The 21,172-nt window shown below is 50.1% G+C and overlaps 1 protein-coding gene across 4 annotated transcripts in view; it reads right to left on the reverse strand.

The window, feature by feature from the left end:
- The window catches only part of KATNIP (katanin interacting protein), a 184,418-nt gene that overhangs the window by 43,395 nt on the left and 119,851 nt on the right, over positions 1-21,172 (reverse strand). For all 4 annotated transcript variants that reach the window (XM_034989016.1, XM_034989018.1, XM_034989019.1 and 1 more), the window contains 2 exons: positions 17,522-17,737; positions 7,534-7,671 (listed from right to left, as the gene is read on the reverse strand). In XM_034989016.1, coding sequence (XP_034844907.1) covers positions 7,534-7,671; positions 17,522-17,737 — 354 coding nt within the window. The remainder of the gene's footprint in view (positions 1-7,533; positions 7,672-17,521; positions 17,738-21,172) is intronic.

Here is a 21,172-nt window from a genome sequence, read left to right on the forward strand (position 1 = left end):
TGGGCAGAAATGCCAAAGACAAGTGTCTGGGGGCCAGGATGGAAGCTTGGTTCAGAAGTTAAGCTTGGGGCAAGGTTTAGATCTGGGAGCCGATGAATTAGTTCAACAGCATGTGACTTCTGCGTTCTTCGAGAAAAAGAAAAAAGACCTAGTTTAGATATCATTTCCTATGTTCCCTTCTCGTGGAGACAGCACCTCAATTTTCCACGGGGCATCCATCCTTCCCCCAACCTCCCTTCAGAGGGATAATGTAAGCCCACCCTAGGTTGCCTGACCGCTGGGTCCTAGACCTGGGGCTTTCATGAGGACAATCTCTTTCTGCAAGGGCTGCTGAAATCAGGAGTCTGATGTCATTAGGTGCCACCCATTGGAACCTGAGGATGAAGCTAACACAGAGGAAAGTAGAGATGCATGAAAGAGCGAGGCAGATTCTGGATGACATCACGTGAACTCCTGGATCCTGCCATGCCTGAAGCCAGCCACCCCATACTCTCCTGTTACATGAGCCGACAAACTCCCTTTTGTGCTTAAGTCAGTTTTAATTAGGTTTTCTGTCCTTTGCTACTTAAATCAATAGGTTCAGTTACTGAATCACTGCTGGCTGAGGTGGGCAGGAGGCAGGAGAGGGGGAGCTCTACCCCCGAGGGGGTCTGGGATTTATCTAGACCGGCACCTGCATGTGGGTGAGCAGCTCTCCCTCACTCAGATGTCTGTCCAGCCCAGCTACTGCTCGTCCCGCTCTAGTCTGCACAATACAGCACACGGGCCTCAGCTTCTGTCCTGGTTCTGTATTTGTGCTCTCATTCCTGCTGGGAGCGGTCTGGCCCTGAATCCCAACCTGCCCCTTGGATCCTGAACACCTTGTTGGGCCCCCTCACCAAAGGCTGAATTCTCTGCTTGCATCTCCTTCCCCTGCTGGCTGGGGGCCTGCTTCAAACCCGGGACTCCTGGGGCTCTGAAGGTTACCAAGCCCCTAACCTCCTGAATGTGGACTCTGCTCATAGATGTCAGCACCCTCTGGTGATTGACAGGGACCTAGACCAAGCCTGAGGTCAACACCTCAGAAAGCCTCTCATGCACCTGGGTCGGTCCCCTTCCCACCAGCCACCCTGCTAAGATGCCATCGTGCTCCCCAGGCCCGAGGCTGCCCAGACCCTGCCACGGGGCACCGTCACCAGGCCACACTGACTCAGCCGACCAAATTAAGGTTGCCCCTTTGACTTCGAAGCCATTGCCATGTTTGGGCTTGGTTTATATCCTGATCCAAACAAACCAACTATAAGAAAACAATTTTGAGATGATTAGGGATATTTGAGTATGGACTGGATATCTGATGATTATTAGCGCATAATTATTACGGTCAGGTAGGATAGTGGCATTGGGGTTATATAAAAAACAACTCCTTATCTGTTAGAGATGTGCACTGAAGAATTTATGAGTGAAATGGCAGAAGAGCTACAATCATAGGTAGTAGGGGGTAGAAGAAACCAGAACGGCAGGATGGCAATTACCGTGGAACTGGGCGAGGGGTACGTGCAGTGTTACTGAACTCATCGCTTTCCTTTTGTGTTTCTTTGAAAATTCTCCCTCCTCCCCCAAACAGAGGCCTTGCCGAAATGCAAACATTGTCCTGGGACAATGTCCTGGGATGAAGTGAGTCTCCCTGTGGTACAACCCCTAAGCACCAGGACCCCCATCCAAGCTACCATGACCCTTAGCTAGAAGCCTCCTTTGGGGGCCCTCCGTTCCCTCTAATCCATTCTCCAACAGCAGTCAGAGTGATCTTTTCTATTCCTCAGTCAGATTATATCACCCCCTGCTAAAAACCCTCCAGTAATGACGCTAACAGCGGACACGTGTATAGAGCTCACGGAGGCCAGGAATCATTCTGAGCAATAATTACCCCATTTAATGGATGAAGAAACTGAGGCACAGAGATGTGGAGTAACATGCCCAAGGCCACACAGCTAGGAAGAGGAGGAGCCAGGATTTGCCCCAGGGGGTGCTGGCTCCAATGCCTTTGCTCTGACCATTCCTCTATTCTGCCTCTCCAGGAGTAAGATCTGAACCAGGGAGACCCCCATGACCTGGTTCCCACCTATCTCTGGGACCTCCCCTCACACTCTCCTTTGTTCACCATTGCCAGCCAAGGTCCTAAACTACTATCCTAGAAGTGCTAAGCATGTTCCTGCCTTGGGGCCTTTGCTCTGGCTCTGGCCCCCTGATCTCACCACTCAAAGCAGCACTGCCTCCTCCCCCCCGCCCCACCCCGGCCCCCTCCCAGACCTCTCTCCCATTGTCTTACTGTATCTTTAGCACTACCTGAAATTAACATTATTCGTTTGTGCCCTTGTTTATTTCCCTTCCCTGCGAGAAGGGACAGGGCTGTGTGGACAGGGCCTCATCTGTTTGCTCAAAGTCACCAACCCCACGTGGCTACTGAAGTTAACATTAAATGAAATGTGAGATGCAGTTTCTCATAAGAAGTGCTAGCAAGAATGTAGAGAAAAGGGAACCGTGGGTGCATTGGCAGGGCTATAAAGTGGACAGCCACTCTGGAAAACAGTATGGAGGTTCCGCAAATAATGAAAGAGAGAACCACCGCGTGATCCAGCAATTCTGCATCTGGGGATCTGTCCTTATGAAACGAAATCACTATCTCCAAAAAGTATCTGCACCCCCGTGTTCACTGCAGCATTATATTTACAACAGCCAAGACATGGAAACAACCCAAGTGTCCACCGACAGATGAACATATAAAGAAGATGTGGTGTATACACACAATGGACTATTACTCAGCCATCAAAAAGAAGGAGATCTTGCCATTTGCAAAGACATGGATGGACCTTGAGTGCCTTATGCAAAGTGAAATACGTCAGACAGGGAAAGATAAATATTGTACGATCCCACTTACATGTGCAACTTAAAAAAACCTGAACTCACAGATCCAGAGAACAGACTGTGGGTTGCGAGAGGCGGCAAGTGGGAGGTGGGTGCGATGGGGGGAGGTGGTCAAAAGGCGCAAACTTCCAGTTATAGGATAAGTAAGTCCGGGGGATATCCTCTATAACGTCATAACTGTAGTTAACAACACCGTGTTGTATATTTGAAAGCTCCTAAGAAAGGCGATCTTAGAAGTTCTCATCGTAAGGAAAAAAATGTTCTGTAACTATGTGCGCTGATGGAGGTTAACTAAACTTATTATGGTGATGATTTTGCAATATATATATATATATGTATCTCAAATCATTAGGTCTTGCACCTAAAACATCTAAGAATATAATCTTATATGTCAATTACAGATCAATGAGAAATAAACGAGTAAAATAAAATGCACTTTCTCCGTTGCACCAGCCACACTGCAAGTTCTCAACAGCCACCTGTAGCTCATGGCTACTGAACCGGAGGGGGCAGATACAGCACATCAGCTTCATCACAGAAAGTTCTATGGGATAGCGCTGGCTTAGACCACCACGGACTGTCACAGATATACGCCACTGGGAAAATCCAGCATTCACAGACTATTTAATGAGCAGCATTTCTGTATAGGAACGATACACCCGGGCACCTGTCCTGCCTCCCCCACTGTTGTGACCCGGCTGGAGGTGGCATCTGCGTGGTTACATTGTGGATGAAGATGGTGATAATGTGCCTGTATTTACCGAAGGGCACCACCAGGTAGCAGATAACTCATAGGCTTGTTCTGAAGGAAAACATAGACCACAGGGAGCTGCCAAAAGCCCTCTTCTTGGACGGGTTACTAGATACTCTAGCAGGGAGACTACTGGCTCCTTCCTCCCAACAGATGTAGCTCTGCAGGGGAAGTGGTGCTGAGAAAAACCCACACCCCTCACGTTCCCCTCCCAGCTGTGTCCCTTGCGAGTTACTCGCTGGGCAAGTCACACCATCCGAGGAGTCCCCCGAAAAATGTGACAGATGTATGATCGCAGCCTCCTCCTGAGCCCGAGGCAGACACCGCCGATCCATCACACACACTTCTTTTTATGAACCAGAAGGAAGGTTCCAGATCCTTCTCAAGACGGCACTCCAGGCAGCCATTTCCAAGCAGGGCTGGCAAAAAAGACACAGTCTCTCTGCCCCCAAGGAGCTCACTATTCTAAGCTCCAGCTTCTTTGTCTACAAGGTGAGGACTGACGCCACCTTGCAGGACTCTTGGGGGTTAACTGAGATGATTTGTTCGTTGAGTTATTTGTTCATGCATCAAATGTGACCGAGCGCCTACTGTGTGCCTCACGCCTGCCTGGTGGACGCAGCCCTGGATAAACGGCAGCTGTGACGAGTATAGACATCTGCATGCTGCCTTCTGTTTGCCTGTGTGGACGGATTCTAGCCCATGTCCTCACTTCCCCTGAAGTCCCTCCCCCCGGGCCAGCCCACACTCACCGCATCGCCTAAGGAGGGGGGAAGGGAACCCAGCGAAGTTAGCCTCAGGACTTCACGGACATCATCGTATTTTCCAATAAAAGAGACTTCCCTTTTTCTAGCACCTTCTTTTCTTACGTTCTAAACAAGCCTTGGTTGGAATCGCTCCCCCCTCCCCCCATTTAACTTTTCTCCCTTGGATTCCCAGACACAAAACACTGTATTAACAAGCCGTGTCTACCAGGCCGAGCTATATTTCCTATAAACTCTCATTTTATCTCCTCTAAAACACACAGTAATAGCATTCTCTGGAGAATATTAAATCAAACCAACCTGCAGCTGCATTTGTTTGCGCTTTCTGCCCCCAGTAAATTCTGGCAACAGATGGGTGTGCGTTACATAAGCGCACCCCCCCCCGCCCCCCGCAGGGACTGCAGTCCTCTGCACTCTGCTCCATGTGTAGAAATACCTCAGGACTCGGCTCCCCGCCGCCCGAGGCTCCCCGAGGCACCCCTAATGACACCCTGATGTCCTGCTCCTCTTTTTTTATTCTTAGTACACAGGGAAGGCTGAGTGTAGGTTCAAGAAGAAAGGCGGGCCCGGCCATAAGGGATGAAGCTTATCTGCTTTGTAATCCAGCACATAAAATCCGCTTTTCTTGGCCTGAGACATATATTCAATGACAGGGCTGAGCTACAGGGCATGGGCTTGGGCAGCCCGCACTGTTTCATTGCTCATTCCAGAAGCTGCCAATGACCACCTGCCAGGAAATGTCCAGCCGACTGGGGAATGAGAGAGCAGGGCCCTACCTGCAGGGAGTACCTGCTGCTACACAGGGGTGGGGTCCTGCCGGGGCCTGGAGGACAGCCCGAAAGCACACAGCTGGACCCCTGGGGAGTTGCGAGGGTGGCTGGGAGAGGGAGAATCTGCAGGAAGAGTATGGGATGGGGGGTATGGGAAGGAAGGAGGAGGAGCAGACTCCCCTGGACTGATCCCCTTTGACCTTGGGTACGAGCCTGCGCAAATGTCGTAAACTCCGATTCTCCACGTCTCATCTGGATATCACAAAGCGTTAAGACAAACTGCTTGTGGGTTCTCGGGCAGTGAACTCATTCCTTCCTTTGGTAACCACGTGTGTCTACTGTGAATGGGGCAGAGGCGGACACAACGTAGGCCCTGCTCCCAGGGGCCCGCGGTGGTATGGGGGAGGCAGGTGTCCATCCCGGTACAGGGGTGATGGAACATATTCATGAGGTCCAGAAGTGGCAGGAGGGTCAGGGGTCAGGGCCGGCTTCCTGGAGAAAGTGATGTTCGGTTTTCCGGGAATTTGCCACGGAGGCGAGCATCTGGAGCTGAGCCAGATGGGAGGGGCCAGGGCCTCCAGGTGTAACTCCCAGGCAGGGTGGTGGACCACGGGCACTCCGGGGTGCGGCCGGAGCAGGGGGTGGGGGCTGATGGGAGGGAGACATAGGGCCTGGCACCTGGGGATTACGGGGCCCAGGTCACGCTCAGGGGCTTGACCTGGATCTTCCAGGGCAAGGGGAGCCTTGGAGGGTTTGAAGCTGCAGAGAATCATGATCAGACCTCCCAGTGGCTGTTGGGGACAGACGGGAGGCCTGGGCCTAGGTACGGGGCGGGGGGGGGCAGTTCGGAGGCCACACTCTTGCGCACCTCTGCCTTTGCATGTGCGGGGCCCCCCTCCTGGGATACGCTCTCTCCTTTTCTGCCTCGGCTCTGTGCCACTGTCTCTTTCCACTACAGCTCACGTGTGCGCTCCTTCCAGCACCTTCCCTGAGCTCACCCGGCCTGATTCAGGCTTCCCTCCATACTCCGGGGGCTGCAGTCTGGACAGGCCACCTCCAGCCCAAAGATGAGTTTGCTCTGGACTGTGTGGTGATTTCAAAAGAATTCAAATTCGCTGTCGACATTGACAAACCAGAGAGGCTACTTTCAAATTCCAGATTCCCAGCTCCCCGGGAACGTTCAGAAGATCTAGCAGCACCGGCTAGCTTTCGTACATAGCAACCATTAGCTGAGGCTGAGAAGTGGCCTTCCCTTTACCTGAAGCATGTGCTTACCCGTTTGCCACACTCCCCACTGTGCCCTACTGTCTCTCTTGACAATACTGAAGCTGAGGACCAGTTCCCCTTGCTCATCTCCCTTGTATTATCGCTTCCTGAGAACAAATTGGAGAAGAAAGTAGAACAATTCTTGTCCCCACGTCTATCCTAAGAGGGGAAACAAGGTAGGCTGAGGGGGTCCTGTCCTTCCTTACCCACTGAGTTCCCTGCTGAGTTCCTGGAGCTTCTATTTGAAACTCCTGGTACACTGCAGTCACCTCTACGAAGGCCTTCAGCACACTGCATCATATTTTTATTTACTTGTCTGCCGGCTTCTGGACAAGGAACACCTCCAGGACGGGGTCTGTGCCTTTCATATCAGTGTCCTCCAAATTGATCAGGAAGATGCACTCAACAAGAAATGTTGAATGAAGGAGTAAGTGCAAATGAGAACACGAGAAAACAGTCCAGAGAAGAGAGAGGGGTTAAGTGCTTCCAAGTAGGGGGTGGTGGGGGGGGGGTGGGTAGAAAGGAGGGCAGGAATTCTGAAACCGGGGGAACAGAAGAGCACAGGGGTTAAGAGCCTGGCTCTTCAGAGTGGAGTCCCCACACCAGGAACATTGGCACACGTGGATGCAGAATCTCAGGCCCTGCCCTCCACCCGCTGAATTAGAACCCACGTTTTAGCAAGATCCCCAGTAAGCAGTCGCAAAGTGAATGGGCCAAGAGTCTGACTGCGTGGGTTCACATTCTCATGGCGACGCTTACCGGCTGTGTGACTCCGGGCATGTTACATAACCTCTCTGTGTGTCTGTTTCCTTATCTATCAAAACTGAGCCCCAGTTCCTATCTGTCCAGTTCCTCCAAAGGGTGGCCTGATTTTACTTCCCAAACCTTCAAGCTGAGGCTCTGCTCCCCGTAGCTCCAACCACGCAGCATGAAATGCCCCGCCAGGCACTGGCTACTCCCAGCAGGAAGGGCAGCGGGGCCTCCGCATACCCATCTTGCAACTTCAGCAACCAGATGATTGGACGGCGCTAAGTGCTTGCATCAGTCAAACACCCGGCGAGGAGTCGGGGCCTTTACTTACGCCATCAGCCGTCCAGTAATTCCAAACCTTGATCTTGGCTAGACCAAAGTCCTGCAGCCGTCTGGTGTTGCGGATAACAAAAAAGAGCTGGAGCGGCGGGTGGAAGGGGCACATCCACAAGGAGGGGTCTTTCTTGCTCTGAAACACCAGCAAGAGAGGGGAGTCGTTAGTCCGTTCTCTGCCTCTCCCCAAAGTAAACGGGCGGAGGGCAGGAAGCCAGGCCTCCCTTCTCTATGTAATCCAGGGTGGGCTTTTAGACCTCATCGGTCCCAACTGCACTTTGTGGCAGGTACTGACTCGTCCCTGGCATGAAGCTGCCCCGTGGGCCTCTCTGCTCTGCTATTCGGGCTGAATTTAAAATGCAGCAGGCTTTTATTTTAATCAATTTAATCAGCTTTGGGGAGAGCGCTGGGGGTGGGGAGAGACGAGAGAGGAGGATGGGCAAAGAGCAGTCACTTGTGTTATTTAATTAACCGGGCAAGCAGAGTCTGGTTTTCTTTTGTAAAACCCTGTGGAATCTTAAAAATGTAAAAATACAAAAAGAAAAAAAAAATTTAAGAAAAGAAAGAAAGAAACCAGTGCAGGCACTGGGACAGGGTTGTGGCACAGAGCCCCAGGAATTGCTCTGCTCCCTGGCAGAGTTTCCAAGCCTCAGGACCCCTGAGTGTGGTTCCTGCCCACCGGCCAGGCCACTCTCAAGGCCAAAGGGCCAGAGGAGCAGGGAAGCCCCCCTGTCGCATCCGCTTGCACCGATAAAAATTCCACGTCATGGGTACTTTAGATGCAGGTGGAAAATGCCAAATCCAGGAACTTTTCTCAGCACCAGCTGCCTCCTGTCTCGAGGAAACTCATGGCTGCTGCTGAACATCTCCCCCCAGGCTCGGCCTCAGGGCCTTTGCGCAGGCTGTGCCTCTCCTTGCAATCTGCTTCCAGCCTCTCCCACCCGGGGGAGTTCAGCACAAATGTGCTGTCACCCCCACCGTCACCCTTTCCCTAACACCATCGCTCTGTCCTCCAGGTGCCCACGGGTCCTTGCAGGGCCCGAGGCTAGCATTTACTCAGTGTCCCACAACTACCTGTTTTCCAGTCCAGGTCACCCCTCCACATGCTTGGCTGTGCGCTCCTGAAGGGAAGTGGCTGTGTCTAACTCATTCCAGAATGCTGAGCATTCAGCACAGTTCCTTGGCACAGAATCTTTGTTGAATGAATAAACGACGGAATGAATGAGTGATTGATATTTACCTCCTAATGGCTGTCCCTTCATGGAAACTTTAAAGAGGCTGCAAACTGATCTGGCCTGCAGGGTGATTTTGTTTGGCTCATGAAGTATTAAAAACACATTGTTGGCCACATTTAATGATGGGGAGATTTCCCCTCCCCTTCCAGAGCTAGAGTTCTGCCCCTCCATGGCCGGCGTTGGGGGATCTCTGGCGCCCCAGTCCCCACCGCTTCCTAATGTTTTACACCCCTTTCTCTTCCCAGGATATGATTCTCTGTCTGGCCCCTGCAGGCGTCTGAGTCTCAGGTCCCTGCTTAGAGGCTGAGATGGAACCACCGCATCTCTGACGCTGGCTAGAGTTGTCCCTTTTACCTAAAGGGAGCATCGCTGTGTATTTGAGAAGGTCTCAACAGACTCCTGTCACCAGGGCCATGCGGGCTACTTGATAGAGCCAGGGAAGGAGGAGATTGGCTGGCTTGGAGGTTGTGCCGGCCCCTTGGAGATGGGAGGCCCAGGCTCCAGCTGCGGAAGAGAACAAAGGGGGGCTTGTCCCAATGACAATGGTGCCTTTCAGGAGGGAGGCGGTAGTTTTTGTTAAGGGAGAGAGAGGAGTTCAAGGGGTTCTGACTTATTCTGGCCGAGTTTCTCAAGCTCTGCAAGAACTTTCAGTGCTCCAGGCAGCTGCAAGGGGTCAAGATACCACAGCTCAAAATCCACCGGGTGCCCCTCATTCCTTCCCCAAGTCGGGGCCTAAATTGGGTCAGTGTGGCTGCTTGACAAAGGAAGAGTCTGAAGGCTGACCCCTAGATGCGGGCGAGGGGACCGTAATTGATTTCCCATCACATTTCTGTCAGCGGGAGGGATAACAGGAGGACTAAGTGGGAATCATGGTGTTCAAAGTCAAAGAACATTAACCTGCGGCTAACTCAGGGCCTCATTAGCAGACGGAGTCTCTAAGAAAAAGGCTGCCGGGAAGCCGCTGCGGGCTGCCCAAGGCGCGCTGGGCAAGCCGCAGGTGCCAGGCCAGCAGGCCAAGCGTCCGCTGAGCCTGCCCATCTCTACGATCGCAGAAATGGCAGAACGAGGAGCAGGGCACCTCCTCTCAAAGCCCTGGTGGGGACTAGCGCTGTAACCCATGTCCCGGAAGGAAGAGTGCAGCTCAGCAAGGGGGAAAGTGGTGCGGCTTGCCTAAGCGGTGGAGTCAGGATTCACACCCGTTAGAATTCATTAATTCATTCTGTCTTAGTGTGGATTCCCCCGGAAGCAGACCCCGCGGCAAGGATGTGAGCATCGGGAGGTTATTTAGACATCAAAGGAAACACCAGCTGGAAGGTGGGGAGGCCAAGGGGGGAAAGGCATTCCACAGACAGTGTGTTACCAAGCTAGCCCCTCCTGTGGCATCTGGAGCTCGGTGCCACCAGGGAGTGTGGCGGCCAGAGCAGAACATGCCTCAGAGCAATGCCGCCCTCGGGGCGAGGGAGCTGGGGTATTCACACCCCAATTCCCACCAGAGTAGGTTGAGGGCGGCTCCTAGGGGCTCAATTCCCCACCAGTTTGGGCCTACTTCAGGGGGGGCCAAGTGGGCCCCGGAGGCCAGAAAGACAATCGAAATCAGAGAAATCCTGTGCCAGCACGCACAGATGCAGGAAGGACCAGGGGCTGGGGAGGCATCAACTGCATCTGTTACCCACCTGCCCAATATAAATACCTTCCTGTGAGGCAGGCGCTGAGCCCCACACAGGGGTGGGTGGCGGAGCCTGGCCCACCAGGTCCCAGCTCTACACGAGCTGGGGAAGCAAACAAGGAAAATTGCCAAGGAAAGAACCCATCAGGCAGGGATAAGCTGGACAAATAAAATAAGAGAGAAATTATTAATGGCCAATGGAAGGGCATTTTCCGAACGATGGTCAGAGGAGGCCTCTCACTCCTAACAAAGGTGCTTTCCTCTTCCAGAATTAGCCTGACACAGACCCACTCCCTCGGGCAGATGCTGGATCGCCCTCAGAAGTAGCCCCAATTTAATAAATTACCATAATCAAAAGCAACAAGCTATTGAGACACACAACAATTTGGATGGATGTCAAGGGCATTATATGGAGTGAAAAAAGCTAGTCTCAAAAAGGTTACGTGCAGTATGATTCCATTTATATAGCATTCCTCAAGTGACAAAAAATACAGAGAACAGATCAGCGGTTGCCAATGTTAGGGACGGGTGTAGGGAGGTGTGGCTATAAAGGGCTGCGTGAGGGAATCCCTTTGTGGTGATGGACCCATTGCTGTGTATCTTGATGTGGTCATAGTTACATGAATCTACATGTGATAATATTGCATAGAACTCACACATGCACACAAATGCGTGTACGAAGGTCTGCACCTTATACTAACATCAATTTCCTGGTTTTGATAATGTACTATGGTTACATAGGATGTCAGCAATGGGGGAAGCCGGTAAGGACACATGGGACCTCTCTCTCTATTTTTTAAAAAATTGAGATATAATTCACATATATCAAATCGCCACTTTAAAGTGTGCAATTCAGTGTTTTTGTGTATTCCAAGGCTGTGCAATCATCACTACTATCTTTTTCCGGCATTTTTTTTTTTTTTTACCACCCTAAAAAGGAAGCCCATGTCTTTCTTTTTTTTTTTTTCTTTTTTTTTTTTAAAGATTTTATTTATTTATTTGAGAGAGACAGTGAGAGAGAGAAAGAGCACAAGATGGGGGAGCGGGAGAGGGAGAAGCAGACTCCCTGCCGAGCAGGGAGCCCGATGTGGGACTCGATCCTGGGATTCCAGGATCATGACCTGAGCCGAAGGCAGTCGCTTAACTGAGCCACCCAGGCGCCCAGCCCATGTCTTTCAGCAGTCATTCCCCATTCCTGCCTACCCCAGCCTCTGGCAACCACTGATCTACTTTCCGGCTCTATGAATGGACTGTTCTGGACACTGCATATGAATGGAATCACACAATATGTGGCCTTCTGTGTCTGGCTTCTTTCCCGTAGCATCCTGTATTCAGGGTTCATCAATGATGTAGCAGGTATCAGTGCTTCGTTCCTCTTCAGAGCTGAGTAATATTCCACTGTGTGGCTATACCACATTTTCTTTATCTGCCCATCAGCCCATAGACATTTGGGTTGTTGCCACCTAGCAGCTATTATGAATGGTACTGCAATGAACATCTGTGTGTAAGTTTTTGTGGGAACACGTTTTCAATTCCCTTGGGTCTGTACCCAGGAGTGGAATTGCTGGGTCATGCGGTAACTCTACCCTTAACTTTTGGAGAAGCAGCCAAACTATGTTCCACAATGGCCGCACCACTTTACTTTTCAGTTCCCACCGGAAGGTGTGCTTTTTCCACGATTGCCAATATTGTTATTTTCTCTTTTCTTTTCTTTTTTTTAAAGATTTTATTTATTTATTTGAGAGAGAGAGTGAGAGAGAGAAAGAGCACAAGAGGGGGGAGCGGGAGAGGGAGAAGCAGACTCCCCGCCGAGCAGGGAGCCCGATGCGGGACTCGATTCCAGGACTCCAGGATCATGACCTGAGCCGAAGGCAGTCGCCCAACCAACTGAGCCACCCAGGCGCCCTCTCTTTTCTTTTCACAAATGATAACATCTTAGTGGGTGTGAAATCATATCTCCTTGTGGTTTTGATTTGCATTTCCCTGATGACTAATGATGTTAAGCATCTTTCCATGTGTTTCTTGGTCATGTATGTGTTTCTTTGGAGGAAAGTCTATGCAGAGTACCTTGGCCATATTCTCATTAGGTTGTTGGTCATTTTGTTGTTGAGTTTAAGAGTTCTTTTCTTTTTGTATTCTGGATGATAGACCCTTATCAGATATATGATTTGCAAATATTTTCTCCCATTGTATAAGCTGTCTTTTCACTATCTTGATGAATGTCCTTTGATGCAAAAGTGTTCTAACTTTTGATGAAGTCTGATTTATCTATTTTTTCTTATGTTGCTTGTGCTTTGGATGTCATATCTAAGACCTCATTGAAAAGCTCAAGGCTACAAAGATTTATATCTATGTTTCTTTTAAGAGTTTTACAGCCTTAAAACTTTAAAAGTTTTAAGGTCTTTGATCCATTGAGCTAGTTTTTGTAGATGATGTTAGGGTATGAATCTAACTTCATTCTTTTACATGCAGAAATCCAGTTGTCCCAGTACCATTTGCTAAAAAAAATGACTTTTTTCTCCATCCAGTAGTATTGGCATCCTTGTTGAAAATCAAATGACTGTAGATGTAAGGGTCTATTTCTCCATCAATTCTATTCCATTGATCTCTCTGTCTATCCCTATGCCAGTACCACACAGTCTTGATTACTGAAGCTTGGTAGTTAAGTTTTGAAATTGAAGTGTGAGTCTTCCAATTTTGTTCTTTTCCAACACTGTTTTAGCTATTCTGGGTCCCTTAAACTCCCATATATATTTTAAGATCAGCTTTTCAATGTCCACAAAATAGGCAGCTGGAATCTTGATAGGATTGCATTGAATCTGTAGATAATTTGGGGAGCAACACCACGTCAACAGTAATAAGTCTTCTAATCCATGAACATGGAATGTCTTTTCATTCATTTGGGTCTTCTTCAGTTCCCACCAACAATATTTTGTACTTTTCAATGTATAAGTCTTTCACTTATTTGGTGAAATTTATTCTTAAGTATCTTACTCTTTTTTTTTTTTTTAAATTTAAATTGGTACAGCCACTCTGGAAAATAGTATGGAGGTTTCTCAAGAAGTTAAAAATAGAGCTACCTTAAGTATCTTATTCTTTTTGATGCTATTTTAAACAGATTTTTTCCCTTAATTTTCTTTTCAGATTGTTCATTGCTAGGGTATAGAAGTACAACTGATTTTTTTGTATATTGGTCTTTTATCCTGTAAACTTGCTGATCTTGATTTTAGCTTTATTAGTAATTTTTGTGGATTCTTTAGAGTTTTCTATATATAAGATCATATCACCCACAAATACAGTTTTACTTCTTCCTTTCCAACCTCTTATTTCATTTTCTTGCCTAACTATCCTGGGAAGAATCTCCTGTACAAGGTTGGACAGAAGTGGTGAAAGCAGTCATCCTTGTCTTGATCCTGATCTTAGGGTGAAAGCTTTCAGTCTTTTACCAGCATGATGCTAGCTCTGGGTTTTCACGGATGCCCTTTATCAGGTTGAGAATGTATCCTTCTATTCTTGGTTTGTTTATGGTTTTCCATCACAAAATGGTGTTGAATTCCGTCAAATGCTTTTTCTGTATCAAGAGTCACATGGTTATTTTCCCCTCTATTCTATTAACATGGTGTGTTATATTGACGGATTCTTGTATATTGAACAACAAACCACACATCCCTGGGATCAACTCCATTAGGTTTCAATGTATAAATCTTTCTATGAACTGGTAGATTTGGTTTGCTAATGTTTTGTTAAGGATTTTTATATCTAATTCATAAGGGATGATGTTGGTCTATAGTTTCCTTTTCTTGTGATATCTTTGTCTGGTTTTTGTTGTCAGGGTAATACTGGCCTCATAGAATTTGGAAGTGTTCCCTCCCCTTCTATATTTTAGAAGAGTTTGTGAAGGATTGGTGTTAATTCTTTAAATATTTGGTATGATTCACCAGTGAAGCCATCTGGTCTTCGGTTTTTCTTTGTGGGAAGTTGTTTTTTTTTTTAATTAATCCAATCTCTTTACTTTGTATAGGTCTAGCCAGATGTTCTATTTACTCTCGAGTCAGTTTTGGTGGTTTGTGTCTTTCTAGGACATTGTCCATTTCATCTCGGATATCTTCATTTGTTGGCATAAAATTGTTCAGAATATTCCCTTGTAATCATTTTTCCCCTGTCAGGTTGATAGTCCCCTCTTTCATTCCTGATTTCAGTAACTTGAATCCTTTCTTCTTTTTCCTTGTCAAAACCTAGTTAACAAACCTAACTTTGTCGATCCTTTCAAAAAACCAACTTTTGGCTTCATTGATTTCCCTCTATCATTTTTCTCTTCTCTGCACAATTTTTTTTTATAAATTCCTGTGATTCTATGATGACTTCCAAATAAAAAGTACAAAAAATATACTGTACATTTACATGCTGGGGATATAGGATGGCTAGGACAGACAAGAACGTGTAGCTTAATGGAGGGGAGACAGATAATGATCAAGCAACAAGATCATTTCTTAATGTGAGAAGTGTCCTGAAGAAAATGACATTTTCTGGGGTGGCATGAGACAGGACTCCTCCACACTGTTGTCAGGGAAGGGCTTGCTGAGGAAGTGGTATTTGGGCCGAAATCTGAGGAGAAGGCAGATAGCTACATGAAACTCTGGAGGACAGATGTTCTGGGCAGAGCCCAGAGGTGAGATGAGCTTGGAGTGTCCGAGCAGCAGAAGGAAGCCCCATGGCTGCTGGAGCCTGGTGCGTGAGGCAGGGGGTGTGAGAGGCAGGCAGAGAGGGAGTTGGAGGCCCGTTCACAGCTTCCCAGGCCATAGGGGGCACGTGATTTTATTTCTAAGTGTACTGGGAAGTCATGGCCAGGGTTTTAAGCAGGGGAGGGGTGCAGGCTGACATTTGTAAAAGATCACTTTGGATCCAGAATAGGAAATGGAGCGGAAGGGGCTGGAAGAGAAGATAATGAGATAGGAGGCCATTAAGGGAACGGCGCACTGATCAGACCTGGGGGCCACCAGGGAAATGGAGAGAAGGGGCCAGACTCAGGCCCCATTTGGGAGGAAGAATCAGCAGGACTTGCTGGGGTCCTGGAAGGTGGCGGGAAGGGGTTGGGGAAGTCCAGAAAGACTCCTAGGAGATGGGCTTGGCAGCAGAGCGGACCACAATGCCAGTGACTGGGCACAGGAGTATTGCAGGAGGGAGAGATGTGGGCGGGGCCAGGGACTGAACACTTAGGATTTACATCTCTGAAGTCGGAGGTGTCCAGTAGGCATCCGAGGAGAGATGTCGAGCAGGAAGTGGCAGGCATTCAAGTCAGGAACTCAGAGAATCAGGCGGGCCTTGGTGTATCCATTTGGAATCATCTTGAAGCCATGGGCCTGGGCAAGGCCAATAAGAGAGATGGTGTGGACGCAGATGGGAGGAGGGTTGGCACCGAGCACGGGGCACCCCCACATCTTCCAGCAGCCCCCGTTCTCTTCCGCTGAAGCGACTTCTCTTTCCAACCCAGACTCCACTTCCAGATACCTCCTGGTGAGATTGCAGCCGAGCTCCCTGACTGCATGGCCGTGTGGCTGGGGCAAGTCACCTGTCCTCCCTGAGACGTGGTTTCTCATTCAGCAGATGTGGAGAGGAACTCAAGGTTCCTGTGAGGATCACCTGAGGGATGTCTGCAGCCCTGACCTGTGTGTTGTGGGTCTTTAATCAACCCCAGTAAGACTGGGTGGTCCTGAGAGGCAGTTATGTGCTGGCGGTCCCAGACCCGGTAAACAGGATGACCATCGGGGAGACCCCGTGCCAGGGCGGCAGGGGGAATCCAGCCCGCATGCGGCTGGGCCCAGAGATCCGGCAGCCCAGGGGGAGACGGCCACCTCTTGTCCCAACCTCAGGGCCCCAAATTTAAAACCCCGACCCCACGAGAACCACGGGCCCCATTCCTCCCTGCTGTCATGTGGCAAAGCTCACCAGCCTCTGCTGAACAGAGGAAAAGGAAAAATCATCCTGAGAATTGGCCCCGATCAAATCCAATGATGCTTTTTATTGCCCTCGTAGGCTCTGTTCTGTATACAGCAGGCTTCCAGAATGTCACTGCTCTGGACAAGGGTGGGGTGGGGTGGTGAGGGCCGCTCTAAGCCCCTGCAGCACACATGGGCGCCTACAGACTCGAAGCAGGAAGCAGAGCAGGAAATGCAAGGCCAGAGCCTCCCAGCGGCCATGACCTATGGGACCTGTTTCTTTCAAGGTCACAGAGCTGTTGATCTCAGAGGGCTGTCACTACCCAGTCTAGCCCTGTGAACAGGTGGTGTTTCTCAGCTATCTAGCATCTCCCCTGCCTTCCTTTCGGTAACAACGCTGAACTTCTCCAGGGAGAATTCTCTCCCTGCCCTGCTGCGGCATCTCGGTGTAATCGGCATTAAGGTGCCCACCTTCCTAGCCAGGCTGGCCAGCAGCCCTTCCTCTCCTGGGACAGTGGGTCTCCAGCAGAGCGACAGGATGGCAAACCAACGAACCACCACTGCCTCCCACCCCCCCAATGAACCACCACTGCCCCCCACTCCCCAAAAAAGACCACGCCCTTGGTGCCCATGAATCCTGGATGCCACCTAGACCCCCAACATGACCGTGGGGGCTGCCCCTTCTGGCCTGGGGGGCAGTCAACTTACCAGCTACCCAAAGACTTGCAACAAAGTTCTTTTGTTAGAAATTTGTGGAAGTGAGCCAGACTCCCGTTTCTTTTGCTAACAAACCAGAATCCTATGGACTAACCCCACACTCCAGTTCTATTTTATAGGAGGCAGAGAAGCTAATTCTCAGAGAAGGCAGGTAAGTTGCTGAAGTCTACAGAGTCAAGACCAGAATGTGGGTCTCTAGAACTGAGGATTTCAAAACTCCCCTTTCTTGTTTCCTCGTCTTTAAATGGGAACAATATCTACTTCTTAATCTAATAACAATAACAAATACAATAAGAACTGATGTTTTGGGGGCCCTTTGGGGGCCCATGGTGCTAAGCTTTTACAGTTACGTTGGCAGCATTGCCTATCGTGGGCAGAGAAAATGCATCAAAATACGAGGGCAAGTCTCACTCCGGTACCGCCTCCACTTACAGCTAAGTGCCTGTTGACCAGGTGGCCCAGGTCCCCGGGTGTGTCTGTGGTCTGGATATCCACGTCATGGGGTGACACATAAAGCTTTGTGTTATGCAGGTCAAAGAACTCCACTTCCGTGAGCCCCACCCAGGACGCGTGGCCCCAGTTGGACAGGATTTCCAAGGTCACGTAGACGGCATCTTTGATGTCTCTGCCTTTTGTTCTCGATTTGGCCTTAATGAAGAGAAAAAGAATGCCAAAGGATCAAAACAGGACAGATAGGCTGGATTCGGCTTACCACTAAGCAACAAGTTATTTTAGCCACTCAGGGCCTCAATTTCCCCATCCGTACAAGGAGGGTAAGAATAGCACCCATTACATATGGTTATTACCAAGATTAAAAGAGCTCCTATTTGTAAAGCACTTAAAACATAGTTACTGGGGGTGCCTGGGTGGCTCAATTGGTTAAGTGTCTGTCTTTGACCCAGGTCATGATCCCAGGGTTCTGGGATCGAGCCCCGCATCGGGCTCCCTGCTCAGTGGGGAGCCTGCTTCTCCCTCTCCCTCTGCCCCCCCACCGGCTTGTGCTCTCTCTCACACTCTCTCAAATAAATAAAATCTTAAAAAAAAACACATAGTTACTGTGAAACCCCGGCAGTTAGTATTTTCCGTAAGAGTCTGCAAATCACAAAAAATGTCTAAAAGGCATCAGATTCTGCCTGAACGTGTTCTTCTCTCCCCCATTCCCGAGCGTTCATGAATTGGGGAAGGTATTACGGGCTAAATTATGTCCCCCCAAAATTCAGATGCTAACACCCTAACCCCAGTGCCTCAGAATGTAACTGTACTTGGAGACAGGGCCTTTAAAGAGGTAACTAAGGTAAAAGGAGGCCATGAGGGTGGACCCAAATCCAGTCTGACCCATGTCCTTATAAAAAGGGGAGAGCTGTTCACGAGACACACCAGGGTTGTGCATGCTCAGAGAAAGACCGCGTGAGGACACAGCCGGAGGACGGCCATCTGCAAGGCAGGAGGAGAGGCCTTGGCAGAAACCACACCTGCCAACACCTTGATCTTGGACTCCAGCCCGCAGAACTGTGAGAAAATACATCTCTGTGGCTTAGGTCACCCCATCTGCAGTGCGTGGTTATGGCCGCCCTAGCAAATGAATTCGGTTGGTAACATAGGACCCTGGCCAAGCCGCCTGACGTTCCTCAGCCTGGTTGGGAAACAGGACATGATGACACCATCTCGCTGGCAATCCTGTCACGGAGACTAAGGCGGGTACAGACACCGGGGAAGGCCCTGTCACGCGTCCTGGCCCCCACATGCGCTCCCTAAGGGTCCACTTCCAGCCATTTCTCCCCTCGCTGATTTGAGTGCTGCGTCCTTCGCGGGTAGGCTGCCTGGTCCCAGGCTGCGTGAATGCCATCAATAAACAGCCACGCTGCAGAATGGCCTCCTGAGGCCCCTTCTGGCCCCGACTGCAGTGCTGGTCGCCACGGATCAGTCGCTCATAAAATGGTGCATTCCCCGCGTGCACATGCCCTCTGTTAATTAGCACTGGTAATCGGCAACGGTTCTGTGAGCAGGGAGTTGAGCAAATGAACAGCAACTGTTCCCTACTTATTTTTTTAATTAATAGCCAGCGAGACGTGCTATCGCTCGCCGCATGTGTTTGGAAACGCCTTGATTGCCACGCGATGGGGACAGGGACGGGGAGGGGGGCAGGGAGGTCAGCTTCCAGCTCCCAGAAGGAACACAGGGCCGGCTTTTATTAGCAGAGCCCGCTGCATCCTTCTCCTCTGCCACAGGGCTGCGTGGGGCCCTGGCCAGGCCCTCTCTGCTCCCCTGGGCCTGAGTCCCAGGTGTGCAGGACAGGGAGGACCCTCAACCCCCGTGATTGGGAGGTAGATGAGCTGGGTCTGGTGAGGGGTGCTGCACTGCCAGGTGAGGGGGGCGGGAGGCAGGAGGAGGCGGCACCATTCACCTTGGCTGGCGACAGCAGGGAGGAGGCCCAGATGGGCGGCGAGCTGCCTCGCAGAGGGGATGCTGGATCTCACACCCCATGCAATCTAAAACGTGTGAAGTCCTGCAGCGGGGCTTGGAAATGAAGAAGCTGAAGGGTCTATTAGCTAAGGAAGTGTCACAACTTGCCAGTGTTGTGATTCGATGGCTTCGCCCACTTCTGAATCGCTTGCTTTAGGATCCCTCGTGGGGGTCCAAGGTAAACGCTGGTTGGGCAGCTCCTGGTCTCTGGCGTTCACGGCCCCCTCCCCCTCTCTCACCAAGAATGTCTGATTTTCCTGTCGGGAAGTCACCCCTTCTCTTTCCTCAGCCACGAGGGTGGTCCTAGAGGGGGATGGGCCCCTTCCCACCCTAAGGAGGAGCCTGGCTGGTCCAATGAAGCAGTGTGGCCGGTCCCCTGAGCCACCAGGAGGGGGTGGCGTGTGATGGGCATGTGACCCACTCTCAGGTCTGTGCGTGGAGGAAATGCTCTTCTCTCCTGACTGTAGGGCCTGAGGGGATGAAGTCAAGAGGTGGGAACCACTCGAGCTACTGAGGGGTTCCAGGGAGACAGCAGAGCCAGGCCTGGGGGCTGAGGTGGGGACAGAGCTGAGATGGTGGAGACAACAGCGTGAGCTGCTGGATTAAGCCCTACCTGATCCCCACCGTGGCATTTATTACAAGAGTCTATCATTTCCTTCCCTTTGTTGGATAATTCAGTTTGTCCTGGGTTTTCTGTTTGCTATAAGGAGACTCGATCAATCCAGGCTCTTTTTAATGTGGCTCAAGTTTTATCACACTTAGGATTTTCATGGCTAAGAAAGCAACTGTTCCATGCAGGGGGCATGGAGCGGGGGTACAGCTTTGAATTTTCTCGATTTTTCTAGATGTCAAACTTCCAACTGATAATTTGCTGGCTCCTCCTTGCTGTGTGCCAGGCACTGAGGTGCCCACCCTCACAAAACTCTTCTGTTCTATCCTCATGGCAGCCCATGGTTGTGGATTATTTACCCAGTGTGACAGCTGCACACTCCCAGGATCAGAGAGCTTAAGAGGTTGTCTAAGGTCATGTGCCCTCTAAATGATGGCAGCAGACCTGGAGCCAGAACTCCGGTCTAGGCTGGCGTGGGGGTCTTTCTGCTGTCATGGGAGTTTTATGTGTGGCTCTGGGAGGGCTTACATGGCCGATCGAGCGCCTTGGGCAAAGGAAGGGCTGAAAAGGATGTGCCAGACACACACCTTCCAACACAAAAGAAATGCGAATTCCCGTTACCCTTCCACCTGGAGGCCACCTTGGCCTTTTGGTTCACGGCTCTGCTGCATCGACATGTCACATGGCTGCGGTTTTGCACAGTCCCACTATCGCACTGGACTCAATGGAGATTAACATCACCTTTTGCAGTTAACTCTATATCCTCGCCATTTTCATCCTGCATAATCACCATTATGATAATTCCCCTCTTTTTATACCACTGCATTGTGCTGATATGTCAGGCCTTTCCGATGAACTCCGTTATCATGAGACATTCATGTTCTTTCTGGTTCCTTTTTTCTTCCTTATTCTTCCCTACTTCCAATCATTCTGCAACAGACATCGTTGTGCCTGTAGCTTTTGCTTTCTGTTGAGTGATTTCCTTAGGGTGAGGAAGCAGGATCGCTGGG

The sequence above is a fragment of the Mirounga leonina genome, unplaced genomic scaffold, assembly GCF_011800145.1.
Source record: "Mirounga leonina isolate KUSES-001 unplaced genomic scaffold, KU_Mleo_1.0 Mir_454, whole genome shotgun sequence".
Classification (NCBI taxonomy): Eukaryota; Metazoa; Chordata; class Mammalia; order Carnivora; family Phocidae; genus Mirounga; species Mirounga leonina.